Here is a 15,728-nt window from a genome sequence, read left to right as displayed (position 1 = left end):
GGACTATAGAGCTGGTGGCCAGGAGCCGACTTGCAGAATGTGCCCTTTGGAGGTGTAAATTATTATATATGCCTGAGTGGTGTTTTTTCTGTTTGTTTGTGTGTTTTTTTGAAAAAGCTAAAGTGGAGAGAAATACTGTTAACTGATGGTACATGGAGGGGATTATAATCAATGTAATGAAACAAGGTATATGATTTGTTGAGTGTAAAACTGATAATATGCCCTGTAAAATTTCACTCAATCCACAATAAAACCTTATATTTAAAAAAAAAAGAAAAAAGGAGACTATCTGCAGAGGAAGGTAGAATTTGCTCCAAAATCCCAAGGGTCTGTACTGTGATTTACCAATGGGAACCTGCCAAAGATTTCATACAGCATCTTTATCTGCCACTGGCACTTCAAGAACCACTGGATCAGTGGATCATACCGCCCAAGTAACAGAGCAACTTTCATGTTAGCATGAACCTTGATTGCAGGGACCTCAATCACCTTTCCCTTTCATAAGAGATGGCACTAATCCATTACATTGATGATATCACACTGATTGCATTTAGTACGGAAGTATTATTGATGACGCTAGACTTAATGACAAGGCAATTATGTGTTGTTGTTGTTGTTAAGTGCCTTTGAATTGTTTTGACTTATAGCTGGTGGTGTTTATGTTCCATGGAGTCGGTTCAAACTCATAGCAACCCTGTTATAGGGTTTCTAAGGCTGTAAATCTTTGCAGGAGCAGAAAGCCTCATTTTTCTCTAGCAGAATCGATGGTAGTTTTGAACTGCTGAACGTGAGATTAGCAGCCTGACTCGTAACCACTATGCTACCAGAGCTCCTTCAACTCATAGCTAGAGGGTGGGAAATTAATCTAACAAAAATGACGTGTCAGTGAGTCAGTTCAGACTCATAGCAAACCTGTTTAGGGTTTCCGAGGAGCAGCTGGTGGGGTCAAACTGCTGACCTTTGTTATTAAAACCAGCCTTGTGGTCTAGTGCTTATCTTACAGTACTACACCAGGCGTACTTTTTAGTTGTTGTTAAGTGCCTTTGAGTCTTTTTGGACTCATAGTCAGACCCACTGACTTTATGGTTCACACCGACCTTGTGGTTGGGTGCCTACCCTAAAGTTGTTGTTGATAACTATCATCAAGTCATTTCTGACTCATAGCAACCCTGTATAGAGGTTCCAAGGAGCAGCTGGTGACTTTGAACTACCGACCTTGAGGTTCAAACCGACCTTGTGATCTAGCTCATTAGTCCACAGCGCCACACCAGGACTCCCACAGAGTCACAGTGTTGTAGTTGTTATTGTTAAGAGCCATGGAGTTGGTTCTGACTCACCCTGACCTTGTATAAGGTTTCCAAGGAGTGGCTGGTGAGTTTGACACACCAACTTTGATTTTCAAACGGACCTGGAGGTAGAATGCTTATCCTATGGCACCACACCCAAATGTAACAACTCATCCTTAATTAGAAGGAATATCTTGACATGCCCCAACCACTGGATCCCTAGAAATGTCATTGAGGTGGAAGGCCCTGAATTTTTGTTGGATTAATTTCCCACCCTCTGGTGTGGCGCTGTAGATTAATCTGCCAGATTGCAAAACTGTTTGAATTGCAGGTCGGCGGTTCAAGCTCACCAGCTGCTCCTCGGAAACCCATACAGGATGGCTATGGGTCGGAATCAACTCGACGACACATAACAACAACAACAGTACATAAATAAGGAGCTCTGGTAGCATAGAAATTATGAATTGGGCTGCTAACCTTAAGGTCAGCAGTTCAAAACTACCAGCTGTTCCATGGTTGAATGATGAGGCTTTCTGTTGCCATAAAGATTTACAGCCTCGGAAACCCTATACAGGGTCAGTATGGGTTGGAACCGACTTAATGGCACTTAACAACAACAAGTACATAAATGATTGGAATCCTGTTATGTTGCTGCAAGTTAATGCAATGGACTGCTAGGTCGGTTTGAACCAAAAGGTCCGTCGTTCAAGCAAATCCAGCCACTCCTTGGAAACCCTATACAGGGTCGCTATGAGTAGGAACCGACGTGATGGCACTTAACAACAAGAAGTACATAAATGGAGTCCTGGTGTAGAGCTGTAGGATAAGCACTGGACCATAAGGTTGGTGGTTCAAATTCATCAGCCACTCCTTGGAAACCCTATACAGGGTTGTTATGAGTCAGAACTACTTGATATTATTTAACAACAAAGTATATAAATGGTGTGGTGCTGTAGGATAACGCATTGAACCACAAGGTCGGTGGTTCAAACTTACCAACCATTCCTTGAAAAACCTATACAGGTTTGTTATGAGTTGGAACTCACTCGACAGCACTTAAAAACAACAGCACATAATGGAGTCCCGGTGTGGCTCTGTAGGATAAACACTGGGTCGCAGTTGGCAGTTCAAGCCCAGCTCCTCAGAAACCTTAGACAGCAGTGGGGAACCTTCTTCCTGCTAAGGGTCATTTTGATACTTATGATATTATTTGGGGGCCATACAAAATTATCACCTTAAAAATTAACATGTTATATTTGGTCAAACATTTCATTAACTTACCCTTAATGTGATGGCTGGAACAGTGGTTGCCTTGGCAGGGCCGGAGCAAATGATGTTGCAAGCTTTATAAGCCTACAAGATGGGCATTCCCCATGCCTGCTATACAGGGTTACTACGAGTGGGAACTGATGTGATAGCATTTAACAACAACAACAAATACTGTTTTAACTTTTTCATTCCTTGAGCATTAATGTTCCCTAATAATTTTCAGGTGTATATATGTCTTCTCACCAACCTGGAGCTTTGAGTGCCTTATTTTTCCACAGCTTCCACCTGTGACTGCAGAGGCACACTACTTTTAATAGCTGTCTGCTGATTCAGTGGTAGTGGTGGTTGTGTGAGTTGGTTCTGACTCATAGCAACCCTGTAAAGAGTTTCCAAGGCGAGAAATCTCTACGGTAACAGAAAACCTCATCTTTCTCCCACAGAGCCTGGTGGATTCAAACTGCTGACCTTGGGGTTAGCAGCCCAACGAGTAACCCACTACTTCACCAGAGGGCCTTTGCTGATTTCGTTGTTGTTGTTGTAAAGTGCTGTGAAGTCAGTTCCAACTCATAGCCACCCTGTATATTCCAAGGAGCAATGGATTCAGTAGTTAATATTAATTCTAACATGACTATGTCCAAGCAAGTGGGAAGAGTCACTTGAAAGGAGTCTAGGATTAGACTCATTTTGGGGTCTTTGTGCTTCGTTCAGAGAGGAGCGCTGGTGGTGCAGTGGTTAAACACTCAGGTGCTAACAGAAAGGTTAGCAGTTCCAGCCAGCTGCTCCACCAGACAAAGATGTGGCAGTCAACTTTCATGAAGATTTCAGCCTTGGACACCCTACAAGAGAGTGACTATGAGTTAGAATCCACTTGACAGTAATGGGTTTGTACTTTTTCAAAGGCTTTTGGCCCTCTCCTGGCCTAACCAGGTGGGCTGGAATCTTAGGCTTTACTGCGGCAAGTCAATGGTGACCTAGTGGGGTAGACGCTTCTCAGCAAATTAATTCTGCTTTCTTTCTTTCTCTGTAGGAAGGTATGTCTTCTGTCTTTGCTGCTTGTTGGTCTCTGGGGCTGTGCAACCTGCCACTGGAACCCTGTGGAGGACATCTGCACTGCCAAGCCCCGGGACATTCCTGTGAATCCCATGTGCATTTACCGCTCACCAGAGAAGAAGGCAGCTGAGGAGGAGGTCTCAGAACAGAAGATCCCTGAGGCCACCAACCGGCGGGTCTGGGAACTGTCCAAGGCCAACTCCCGTTTTGCTACTGCCTTCTATCAACACCTGGCCGACTCCAAGAATGAAAATGACAACATTTTCCTGTCACCTCTGAGTATCTCCACAGCTTTTGCTATGACTAAGCTGGGTGCCTGTGACAACACTCTCAAGCAGTTGATGGAGGTATAGTCAGTGCAATGTCTTCCTTCCTAGTGTCTGTGCTGGGGCCACCTTCCAGACTTCAATAGGTCCAATAGCTCCTAACTCAACACTAAAAGACACTGGGGAGCTCTCTAAGAGTTGTGGTTTCCTTGGAAAACCTTTTCTCTATTGAATATTATTTTTAATTAGGTAAAGAATTACCACCTGGGTGTCTGCTTTGTAAGTCTGAGTTTGCTCTTTTGGGCTGCCTTAAAGTGAGAGAAGACTCCTGGTGTGGTGCTGTAGGATTACCACTGCACTGTGAACCAAAAGGTCAGCAGTTCAAACTCACCAGCCGCATCTTGAAAACCCTCTACAGGGCTGCTATGAGTCAGAACCAACTTGACAACACTTAACAACAACAACAACAAAAACATGGGAGAAGACTTGTGTCTCTTCTGACGTCTTTTTTACTGGTTCTTTCATTTAGATACTTATTCATCCATCTGGTCTTTTACATGTTTATTTACTTAACATCTCCTTTGTAACAGGCCTTGTGCTAAGTAGTGAGGATTCTCAGTTCCTGCCTTGGAGAAGCTTACCATTTTGTGAGCTCAGTCATACCAGCTCTTTTCCATGAGGATATTAGGGCCTCTATTTCAATTCAGGGTTCTGGAAAGCCAAGAGAATCTTCAAGGATGTGAAAACCTTTTCTGGTTCTCTATAGTACTGATCATTTCAGGGCAGTGAGTTAGTTTCTCGCCTTTGTGTGAGGGGGAAGACAAGAAGGAAGCATGATATAAGAAAATCCATGGATTAAGAAGCCACTGATTACACTTAATAAGTCATAGGAATTTGCTCTTGGCTTGGATGCCTGATTGGCCTTTTTTGGATTAGATCACACCTTGGAAGCAAGAATACTCAAAGATAATCAACCAGGAGGTACAATGACTTCCCTATAACTCAGTGTGGAACAGTATTATACCTGACACCCAGACACTAGAGTCTGTGGATCTTGTTGTTGTTGTTGTCAGGTGCCATCGAGTAGGAACCGACTCATAGCGACCCCATGCACAGCAGAACGAAACAATGTCCGATCCTGGGCCAACCTCACTACCGCTGCCACACTTGACGCCATCAATGATGCCACCTGGCTGATCCATCTGTCTGTGGATCTTAGGAGACCATATTTCCAGTGGACCTCATCACCTCTTTTCAGCCCCCTGGGCTGGGTAATCAAGTCTTTGTTCCATAAAAGAAACTGTGGCTTTAGAGACAATACTGACTGCTTTGGACTTTTCAGTAAACAACATATATATTGGTCTCAAAGCTCTTCCACATCCTCCATGTCTCTGTTTCCACCCACCCACCCACTGCCATCGAGTTTATTCCGACTCATAGCCTTATGTAGGTTTTTCAAGGCTGTACATCATTATGGGAACAAAAACTTCATCTTTCTCCTTCAGAGCAACTGGTGGATTCAAACTACTGACCTTGTGATTAGCAGCCCAATGCTATGCCAGCAGGGCTCCTTCTCTGTCCTCAAGAGAGATCTTATATGTGACCCTTTATATAACAGCAAAAGCAGAACATAGCTTCCAGACCAATCACGCCGTATAGGTCCTCTTCTCCTGAGAAAGAGATGAACAGAATGTTATGTGTTAAAAAAGTAGGGCACAAGTGGGATGGAAAAGAGGAATCAGCACTGAACTTTTAGGAAATGACATCGTCCCCAAGGAAGTACTAACTGGAGCTAAACTGGGACAATTAAAGACAGAGAACATCAGAAAAGGCCCCCAAATCTCTTATGTCTCAGAGTGTGTGGAAGGGAAAAGAAAGTAAAAACCTCATCCATTTTGCTAGGTGCTGGTGCTGGTGGGAGACTGGAGTCTGAGTTTCATGTGGTCATAACTGATATAGATGATCTTTAAGTCCATTTGAATCCTGAAACTCTGGGCATGTTTAATCCTTTTTTTGATAGAATAACTCTTTTTGTTTCTCATTCCTGCCACTAGCAATCCCAGAGCCCATGAAAGGAGCTGGTCCCAGGAGGTAACCTGGAAATGTTTGTATCTAGAAGGGACACTGTCCTTGATTCCTCTCTGCCCAAACCACCAACAGCACTTTTCCCATTCCAGGAAGAAAACATCTTGGTGTTGACCCTGAACCCTTTAGGGACTTTAGGTGATATCCCAGTCTTACTTACTTTCTTTTTTTTTTAAATTTATTTATTCATTTATCCATTTTGAAAACACGATCTGAGCATTTATGCTTGGAGGAGCTCACAATTGAGGTAGCTGCAGGTCAGGTAGTCACTGGCATTGTATTCACCACCCATGTTAGCCAGGCTACCCCCATACGGCCATATCCACCACCATTTGTATTTGGCTCCTTTAGGTGTTTAAGTTTGATACCATCTCTGAGAAAACATCCGATCAGATCCACTTTTTCTTTGCCAAACTGAACTGCCGACTCTATCGAAAAGCCAACAAATCCTCTGAGTTGGTATCTGCCAACCGTCTTTTTGGAGACAAGTCTCTCACCTTCAATGAAACCTACCAGGACATCAGTGAGATGGTATATGGAGCCAAGCTCCAGCCCCTGGACTTCAAGGTGAGTTGCAGATTGCCTTGCTCCTCTCAGAGTTCTTCCCCATTAAAGAGATGGAGGCGGTAGAGATGTAGGGTCCAAATGAACACTTCTGTGCTGAGTGCTGGTGAAGGGGGAGACTACAAGTCAGAGTCCCTGGGGTAGTTATTCTTAATTGAATCCTGAGGAAACCAATGGTATGTATGGTTTAGATCTGGTAGAGAGTCAGTGAAAATGGGGAAAACCCTCAGTGAGATGGGTTCAAATAGCCTCAAAAACGGGCTCAAACAGATCAAAGACCATGGAGATGGAGCAAGACAGGCAATGTTCTGCTTGTACTATAACGTTGCCATGAGTCAGAGCCAACTTAATGGCAACTTAGTAAACATGGTTTAGTTAGATTGTAATGTCTGCTCTGAAAGTTAAATAATGAATTCTTCATTTCATCCATTGAATTCAAAAAATACTAAAGGGTATTCTGGGGAGGCTTGTCCTAGAAATACTTTATTTAATTAACAAAGTTACCATGATCAAGTAAAATTGGTATCTGATGCATTTTTTATTCTCCTCATGGAGATTAAAAAAGTCCATGAACCTATTAAGTGTTCTGAGAAATCCTGCAATAAAGAAACCTATTAACTTTATTCAGTCAGCATTTCCCAAGCTTATATGACCATATGGGTATCTGCCTTCCCTCCCACCCACTCATTAGATTCCCATGGAACATGTTTTAAAATCTCTGTTCCAGTAAACTGAGGTTTTCCATAATCACAGATTTTTTTTTCCTTTTTAAAAACTTTTTATTATGAATTGAGTGAAGGTTTACAGAGCAGATCATCAATTTTACATTCAACATATACTTTGTTTCATTACAATGAATGTAGTCCCCTTGACATACCAATAGTCAACAGTATTTCTTTCTATTCACTTTAACTGTTGCATGCCTCCCTATGTCTCCTGCTACCTTCATCTTTCCTCTGCTCACCTCCCTCTTGTTGTATATCGCCTGCCCTGTCATGCATGTTAACTTTCGTCTATCCTCTAGCCTGTGAGTAATTTCCCTCCACCCTCACCCCTCCGTTAACCATAATAGATCATAATTTCTTTTATTAAGACAAACTTCTTTTAACTTTTTACAACATTGGTCAAATGCAATATTTATCATTTTGTTATTGACTAATTTCACCCAGTATAATGTTCTCAAGGTTCATGCATGTTGTGAGGCATTTTGCAGATTCATCATTATTCTTCAACATTTGCATAGTAGTCCCTTGTTTGTATGTACCAAAATTATTTAAACATTCTTCTATTGATGGACATTTAGGCTGTTTTCATCTTTTAGATGTGTCTCTTGTATACAAGCATATTGAAAGAACCTGGTTTCTTATTCATTATGTTCTGTCTCTTGACTGGCACATTTAATCCATTTACTTTCAATGTAATTATGAATTGATTACTGTCATTTTGCTGTGTTTATTTTTTGTTTTGTTTTGTGATGTTGGTTTCTTTGTTCCACATAATTTTAATCAGAGAATATTTTTTTCCGCCTCAGATGATTTTCTCCTTTCTTCTATTCTATACCTTTATTCCCAGTTCTCTTTGTTTTCTTTTCCTTCTCTTTCTTCTGTTAATATCTATTAACTATGTGAAAGATTCATGGCACTACAGTAGTAATCTGAGGTTTTCTCAGCGTGAGTTAGAGTGATTACATCTTAACCCAATGACTGGAAAGGGCAGAAACCTGATGAGCAAAATAAAATGCTGCATATGATGGGTAAGTAGAGAAGCTGACTGGATAGCACAGGTGGGTAGGTTTGTTTCCTGTTCCCCTCAGGAAAATGCAGAGCAATCCAGAGTGACCATCAACAATTGGGTGGCCAACAAGACCGAAGGGCGCATCACTGATGTCATTCCCCCGGACACCATCAATGAGCTCACTGTCTTGGTGCTGGTTAATACCATTTACTTCAAGGTATTCAAAATGGTCTGGAGATTTCCCCCTGCTTCCCATCTCCCTCCCCGCTGCCCCCTTTTTCCACACCACTGGGTTTCCTATGTAAGTACATTGTTCACACATGGTCTGGGCTCACAGTCTACAAGACATGGTTGCTAGACTGGGCCTAGGAGGCTGGCACTATACAGAATGTTCATATTCATAAAACCAGCACACCCTGCTTCAAAGTGATAAACTCTCATATGTATATGACAATTTTTGCCGTCTGGTTAACTCTACTTTGATATTTGGAACAAAATAACAGATTCTATTGGCAATCCTGAGATTTTGTCCATCATCTGAAGCAGTTTTTACAGCAACTCTAAGGTACCTTGTCTGAAGCTTCTGAACCTTTAGAGACCAGACTCACTTCTAACTTAGCAGAGAACAATCATTTTACCTTTCAGAGAGTCTAGTTGTACTCAGAAAAGTCAAGAGTTCTAAAGGCTGTTCCAACTTGATTAAATCTGGGAAGGAGGCTAAGGAGAGTGTAATGGGAATAAACAAATCATTGACACTCAGCAGGACTTCAGTTTAAGACAGATGAAAAATAAGTTCCATTTGCCCATCCTGGGACAGACTTGCTTCATCTTTTCCTCTTCTACAGTTCCAAGGGGTTGAATCTGCTGTCACCAACCCCACTGTCTCTTGGGGTTTCCCAAGCCTGGGAAAGGAGCAGGCTATATTTCCACCGTTTGTGTTGCCCTTAACAGTTTACAGCGCACTTGAGCATTTATTATTTCTCTTGATCCTCACAATTTCACAAGTGAGATCATGGGGCCATCAGACTGATTACCTAGCTTAAATCCTGACTCTGCCATTTTTGATTGCGTAAACTTGGGATAAGTTACCTGACACTTTTCTAAGTCCTCTAATTCTACATACAGTGCCTGGCACATAGTAAGCACTCTGCAAATATCACCAGCTCCTAGTTTTATAGATAAAGTACCAACATTTAGAAGAGTTAAATGATTTGTCTTAAAATCAAAGAGATTAAAAGTAATAAGAGATGATAACTGCAACTTTGAAATTTAAAAAGAGTGTTTTATATCTAATATCTCAGAGTCCCTCCCACTCTGAACAGAAACCCAGTCAGGACTCACCTTCTCCCTGACAAAGCTTCCAGATGACCCCTGGGGACTGTCATCTGTGTTTGGGGAAGAGGTTGATGGGAAGTAAAAAAGCAAAAGGCAATTCAATTTAAAATTGAGAAGAGATTTGCTGGTTGTTCTGATTTCTAGTTATTATTTTTTCTGATTATAAAAACAAATAGTTATCACTGAAAATCTAGGAAATACATAAAAGTACACAAGGGAGGAAAAACATCTTTGGTCATCACCCTGACACAGTCCCTGTTAGTCTTTTTGTCCTTTCAGTCTTTATTAATCTCTCTAGATATGTATGGGTCCTGGTATGGTACTGTAGGGTAAGTCCTGAACTACTAACCACAAGGTCAGCGGTACAAACCCACCAGCTTCTCCTTGAAAACCCTTTACAACATTGTTAGGAGTCAGAATTGACTCCACAACAACGTATATGTATGTATGTATGTGTGTATATATATATATATATATATATAGAGAGAGAGAGAGAGAGAGAGAGAGAGAGAGAGAGAGAGAGTCCTGGTGTGGTACTGTGGGTTAATGCGTCAGACCGCAAAGTCGTTTGAACTGCTTGGTTGGCAGTTCACGCTCACCAGCTACTCCTTGGAAACCTTCTACAGAGTCTCTATGGGTCAGAATCGACTTGGCGGTACTTAACAACATATATATGTATGTATGTATATATATATATTCCCCTATGGATGTATTTAGTCTTGCTTTGTAATTCTCCCATCTGGCCACTTTTTCTAGGGTCTGTGGAAGTCAAAGTTTAGCCCAGAAAACACAAGAAATGAACCATTCCACAAGGCCAATGAGGAGTCATGTTCGGTATCTATGATGTACCAGGAAGGCAAGTTCCGCTATCGACGTGTGGCAGGAGGCACGCAAGTGCTTGAGTTGCCCTTCAAAGGTGATGACATTACCATGGTGCTCATCCTGCCCAAGGATGGGAAGAGCCTGGCCAAGGTAGAACAGGAACTCACCCAGGAAGTGCAGCAGGAATGGCTGGATGAGCTGGAGGAGACCATGCTGGCGGTTTACATGCCCCGCTTCCGCATTGAGGACAGCTTCAGCGTGAAGGAACGGATGCAAGACATGGGTCTTGTGGACCTGTTCACCCCTGAAAAGGCCAAGCTTCCCGGTTAGTGAAGGAAAGACTTTCCTGAGCTCCCTGCCCCCAGAGTGGTCTGACCAAAGTGATAGAGCTGGAGGCAAAAAACATAGAAAAAGAGCAATGAACCAGGACATCTGAAAGCTAAATCCAGTTATACCACCAACTTTTAGTAATCATTTCTTTCAAAGCCTCAGTTTCTGCTTTTGTCGAAGTGGTAGGTTGCTCTAAGATCTCTACAAGCCCAATACCACTGATATGCTGTTGAGTCTGTAACAGACATAGGAGATAGGACTAGTTGGGAAGGAATTTGAGAAGATGCAGAGTAAAGAGACACACGTGATTAAGACACAGGGACAGCTAGGTCCCTCAAAGCAGATGGAGCAGATATTTAATAAGCCCTTTGCCTGACATTCCAAAGAGTCCATGTGTATTCTTAAGGCCACTTGGACAGAAACATGTAACCTTGTCAAAGTTGTGATACTTCAGTAGTGGTATTTAGCTGGTTTGGCTCCTGTAACTTGGTGGTGGTGGTGGTGATGTGCCATGGAGTCAGTTCCAACTCACAGAGACCCTGTATAAAGTTTCCAAAGTTGTATAACTTCATAGGAGCAGAAAGCTTCATCTGTCTCCCAAGGAGCAGCTGGTAGTTTCGATGTTGAGGGAAGCAGCCCGACTTGTAATCCCTATACTACCAGAATTCCTTTCCTGTTTAAACTATGCATTAAAGTAACTTAAAAAAAAAACAAAACAAAAAACAAAAGTAGGTCTAAAAACAGTCTCTCTTAGAAATGTTACCGGACTTTAGGAGTAGAAAGAAAGTTAATCCTACTATCTGGAATACATTTTTCTTTAGGTATAGAATCCCACCCCCAAAAGATGGTGCATGAGAGTAAATTCATAGGTGTCAGGTTGAACATCAGCTCAAAAGTATTTTATTATTTTTAGCATGTATTTGTGACATTAAGTGAGGGTCCAGTATTTCTTCTTATTTTTCACAAAAGCTCCAAAAGAATCTCTTAATTCAAACTCAGTTCCTTTCTATGGGTTGAAGCCAAATTTTTTCACCCATTTCACTGAGCCTTCTCTGATCTTCCTTTCAGGTATTGTTGCAGAAGGCCGGGAAGACCTCTTTGTCTCAGATGCATTCCATAAGGCTTTTCTTGAGGTAAGTACACCTTCCTTTGCTCTCTTGCTATGCTGCTTCTCTGCCACTTGATTATTCAATACCTCACTGCGGTGTCTGGTTAGCAACTTTGGAGTTCTTGTTCTTCTGACTTTTATGATATAAAGATAGCAGACACATGAACAGCAGATGAAGCTGTGTTGAAAAGGATATTGCCATGTCCGTTAATCCCCAAATCTGTGGCCCCTCTTCTCTTTGACCTGATTTAGTCCAGACTTCCCCTGAAACCTCTGTAATCTAATTGTCCTACCTTTTTCCTCTCATGTCTCCTACAACTCAAACACAAAGTACAGGAAGAGAACTGATTGGGTCTGGCCCTCTGGGGTGAGGAGAGAGAGGAGTTATAAAGGGCCATTGAGAAAGAATTTGGAGGAAAGCCAGTAGAGTACAGACTCATGAAAACTTAGGAGCATCTAGTAAGACCATAAGAAATGATTAACTTTTCTATGAGAAATTTGTGCAGAATAGTGGGGCACATGCCTAGCTGTAATGGTTAAAGAGCGAATGGAGGGTAAGGTGGGGTAGGCAATGAGTGTATCATTGTCTCAAAGTGTGTTCCAGAGAACTAGTACACTACACTATACTGTAGAAAACAAAAAAAAAAAGTATGTAGTCAAATATACCTACTATCTTCTTCCTGGGAGATTAACAATGCACACTAGTGTGTTGTGGTCTAAAAAGTCCTACAGTGAAGAAAACTGTTGAATACTGTTAAACCTAGTGTTTCTCCACCTGATGTCCATGGCATCCTTTGTTGGAGATACACACAGCCTGTGGAACTTCTGATTCACAAATAAATATAGAACTATGGACCGGCAGCATTAGCCATCTGGAAAACTTGACTTGGAGAGTCTGGAGTGAGGCCTGAGAATCTGTATATTTACAATTGTGATGTACAACTAGATTTGGGAACTACAGGAATAGGCTAGTCTTTCAAGGGAGCCAAAGAAGGAAAGGAGATGGGCCAATGTTAGAGGAAGTCGTTAGACTGAAGAAATTGGAACTAAAGATAAGTCACAGTTCCAAGATCCAACTTCAGTAGATGTGCAGTTAGTGGGGGAAAGTGAGGGAGCAAGGGTTAGTAAGAGGTCAGATTAATTTTAATGGGAGTAAGGAAGTAAGTTTGAAAAACAAGTTATAGTCTGAGAGGATAGTGTAGTTAGAATTTCAATAGGTGAGCAGTTCTAAGAGATAGCAAGTCCAGGATGTAGCCATGCACTGATTTTGCTTCAGAGGACTGAAGGTAATGCACACTGGGTGTTAGATAGGTTTCCTATCAAGAGTTCTAACCGTCTGGGTTAAATAATGGCATGAGTTGGGGTGGACAGGAAGACCAAGAGCGAGGTACCAAAACTCTTCATGTGGGGCTATAACCTGTAGGACAATAGATGTTAGTAATGTGTAGCATACCAATCTCTTAAGGTATTGAGGTTAGAACAAGGGGTTTTATATGGATGCATAAATTAATGGTTTTGGAAATAAAAGTGACATTCCTGACACTACCTTCCATATGGAAATGCCAGAAAAACTCAAAAGCTCTGCAGGGGAGGCAAATCCTCACAGTTTAAACTATTATTGAAAATGCTCTTCCAGGAACCTGTTGTGTGTCACTGTACGATCAGTTTGAACTACAAGGTCGGCAGTTCAAACTTACCAGCTACTGGTAAGAAAACCCTATACGGGGTTCTGTGAGTTGGAATGACTTGCCGGCATTTAACAAAAAGGACTCTAAGTAGAAGTGGCCAACTCAGATCTCCTTGAGGATAGAGTTACTAGTAAGAGCAGCAGAGAGGTCTGGATTCATTTTAGCTGACCTAAGCTTGCTAAATAATGACCCAAAGTTCCTCCATGGATCTTGGAACAAAGTTTTTACCCTAGAAACCTTAAGAACCTAATCCATGCGAACTTAATTAAGTATAGCCCTCCTGAGAGCTGACCCTGATTTGAATAAAAGGATTCTGGTCATGTGAAAGCTCTAATCCGCTGACACGTTTGATTCTAAAATGACCATGAAATAGAAAGTGTAGGTGCTGGAGCTAAGAGGTAAGGAAGAAAAAAGGAAAAGAGGGGTAGGAGTGAGAGAAGAGAGGGAAGGAGAACACGGTTAACCAGCTCTATAATAGCAGTGCCATCACTTAAGAGACAATGGATAGTACAGTGATGGTCTCCGTCTCCAAGAACATTTTCATAGGAGCTCTCTCTAGACCTCTTGTGATTCTCCTTATTAGCCATGTTCAAATTTCACTAATCGGTTACTGCAAGAAATATTTCAAACAGCCAATGGATTCTCCTTTTTTTACAGGCCCTTGGTCCTGAGTAACTGGATGGGGAAAGTTACATCTGGGTTCTTAATGCTCCAAGAGTAAAACTATCTCTACTACGGAGCTCTAATTTTGCCTTAAATTTTCTTTTAGAGGGTGGTACAAAATAATCTTCTTGTAATACCATGTACAATGGTGCCAGCCAGAAACGTGGCAACCTTGTATACATTTAGACTTCTGGTTCAGGGGTTATCGTGCACTGACTCTCTTGCATAAGACTTTAGACTAACGAAACGTTTTCATGAATTTACTGGATGAAGAGAGCAGCAAAAGCAGATTCTGGTAGGAACCCAACTGTACTTTGTATGAGAAAACAAATAGTATTTTGAGGAACTGCTGTCTGTGGATGTCATGAACTACAGACTAGCTAATGTTTTGTTTCCTTTGTGGCTGACAGGTAAATGAGGAAGGCAGTGAAGCAGCAGCAAGTACCGCCATCATGATTGCTGGCCGCTCACTGAACCTCAACAGAGTGATCTTCAAGGCCAACAGGCCCTTCCTGGTTCTTATAAGGGAAGTTGCTTTGAACACTATTATCTTCATGGGCAGAGTAGCCAACCCTTGTGTTAACTAACGTGTTCTTATTCATTGCACTTTCTATTTTGGTTTGTGACTAGAAGTAAAATAAAACTATTCCCCTATCACAACTATTACTGGGCATTGCCGGTTGAAAAAAAAATAAGGAGAAAAGAGAATGAAGACACATTGTAACATTTGGTAAAATGATGCTTTCAATTGTTCTCTACCCAGTGAACACATCTGGGTCAAGACAGTGAAGGTGGGAGATATATTACCACTTCACCTTCAAACACAGTGGCCATCCTGAAAGGGAAGGGGGACCTTGAATTCTCAAAGTCCCATCACATTTCAAACAAATTAATCTTTAGGTACAGAAAAACAGATCCAAATCTGAATATTAAACCTTTTAATTCTCAAACCACTCACATGCATAATGTTCTTTTACACAGTGTTAAAATAAAGAAGAAAATGCATTTTTTTATACCAACAGAATTTCAAGTATACATTTAATAGACTTTTCAGATTACTAACCAAGTTGCTAAGATTTCATTCACATTGTTCTTAAAGCTGTTCAACGAGAAAGCTTTTGCTAAACTGTTTTAAATGTTTATAAATTCCTATCTTTACTCTTTCTTTCAATCTCCCAACCCTCGTTCTCTGCCCCCACCCCCAGACACAACAGGGCTCCTTCCTGGAGCTCTAGGAGACATGCAATGCCACCAAGAATGACAGGCTTGTCACCAAAGGAAGGACAGAATCTACAGGAGGAGAAACTGAGAACACCTGTCAGATAAAGGGAGAGAACAAATCTGACACAAGTCAGGATCGGAACACATAGCCTTTGTGTTTTCACTCCCTTAAGACAACTCAGAAGTTCCTCATAATTTGGTAGCTGAGAAAATAACTCTCTTAACATTGGGTACTTTCCTCAGCAAAACTTCCAAACTTGGGGTAAGCATTTTGAAAATGCTTTTTCACATTTTGGATTTTGGTTGT

At 41.6% G+C, this 15,728-nt stretch overlaps 1 protein-coding gene across 1 annotated transcript in view; it reads left to right on the top strand.

The window, feature by feature from the left end:
* The window catches only part of SERPINC1 (serpin peptidase inhibitor, clade C (antithrombin), member 1), a 29,726-nt gene extending 14,869 nt beyond the window's left edge, over positions 1-14,857 (top strand). The window contains exons 2-7 of the mRNA XM_006867058.1: positions 3,583-3,952; positions 6,308-6,523; positions 8,334-8,471; positions 10,346-10,736; positions 11,810-11,874; positions 14,611-14,857. Coding sequence (XP_006867120.1) covers positions 3,583-3,952; positions 6,308-6,523; positions 8,334-8,471; positions 10,346-10,736; positions 11,810-11,874; positions 14,611-14,787 — 1,357 coding nt within the window. The 3' untranslated portion in view covers positions 14,788-14,857. The remainder of the gene's footprint in view (positions 1-3,582; positions 3,953-6,307; positions 6,524-8,333; positions 8,472-10,345; positions 10,737-11,809; positions 11,875-14,610) is intronic.
* Positions 14,858-15,728: the final 871 nt, after the last annotated feature.

The sequence above is a fragment of the Chrysochloris asiatica genome, unplaced genomic scaffold (assembly GCF_000296735.1).
Source record: "Chrysochloris asiatica unplaced genomic scaffold, ChrAsi1.0 scaffold00100, whole genome shotgun sequence".
Classification (NCBI taxonomy): Eukaryota; Metazoa; Chordata; class Mammalia; order Afrosoricida; family Chrysochloridae; genus Chrysochloris; species Chrysochloris asiatica.
This window is presented reverse-complemented; position numbering and strand designations above follow the sequence as displayed.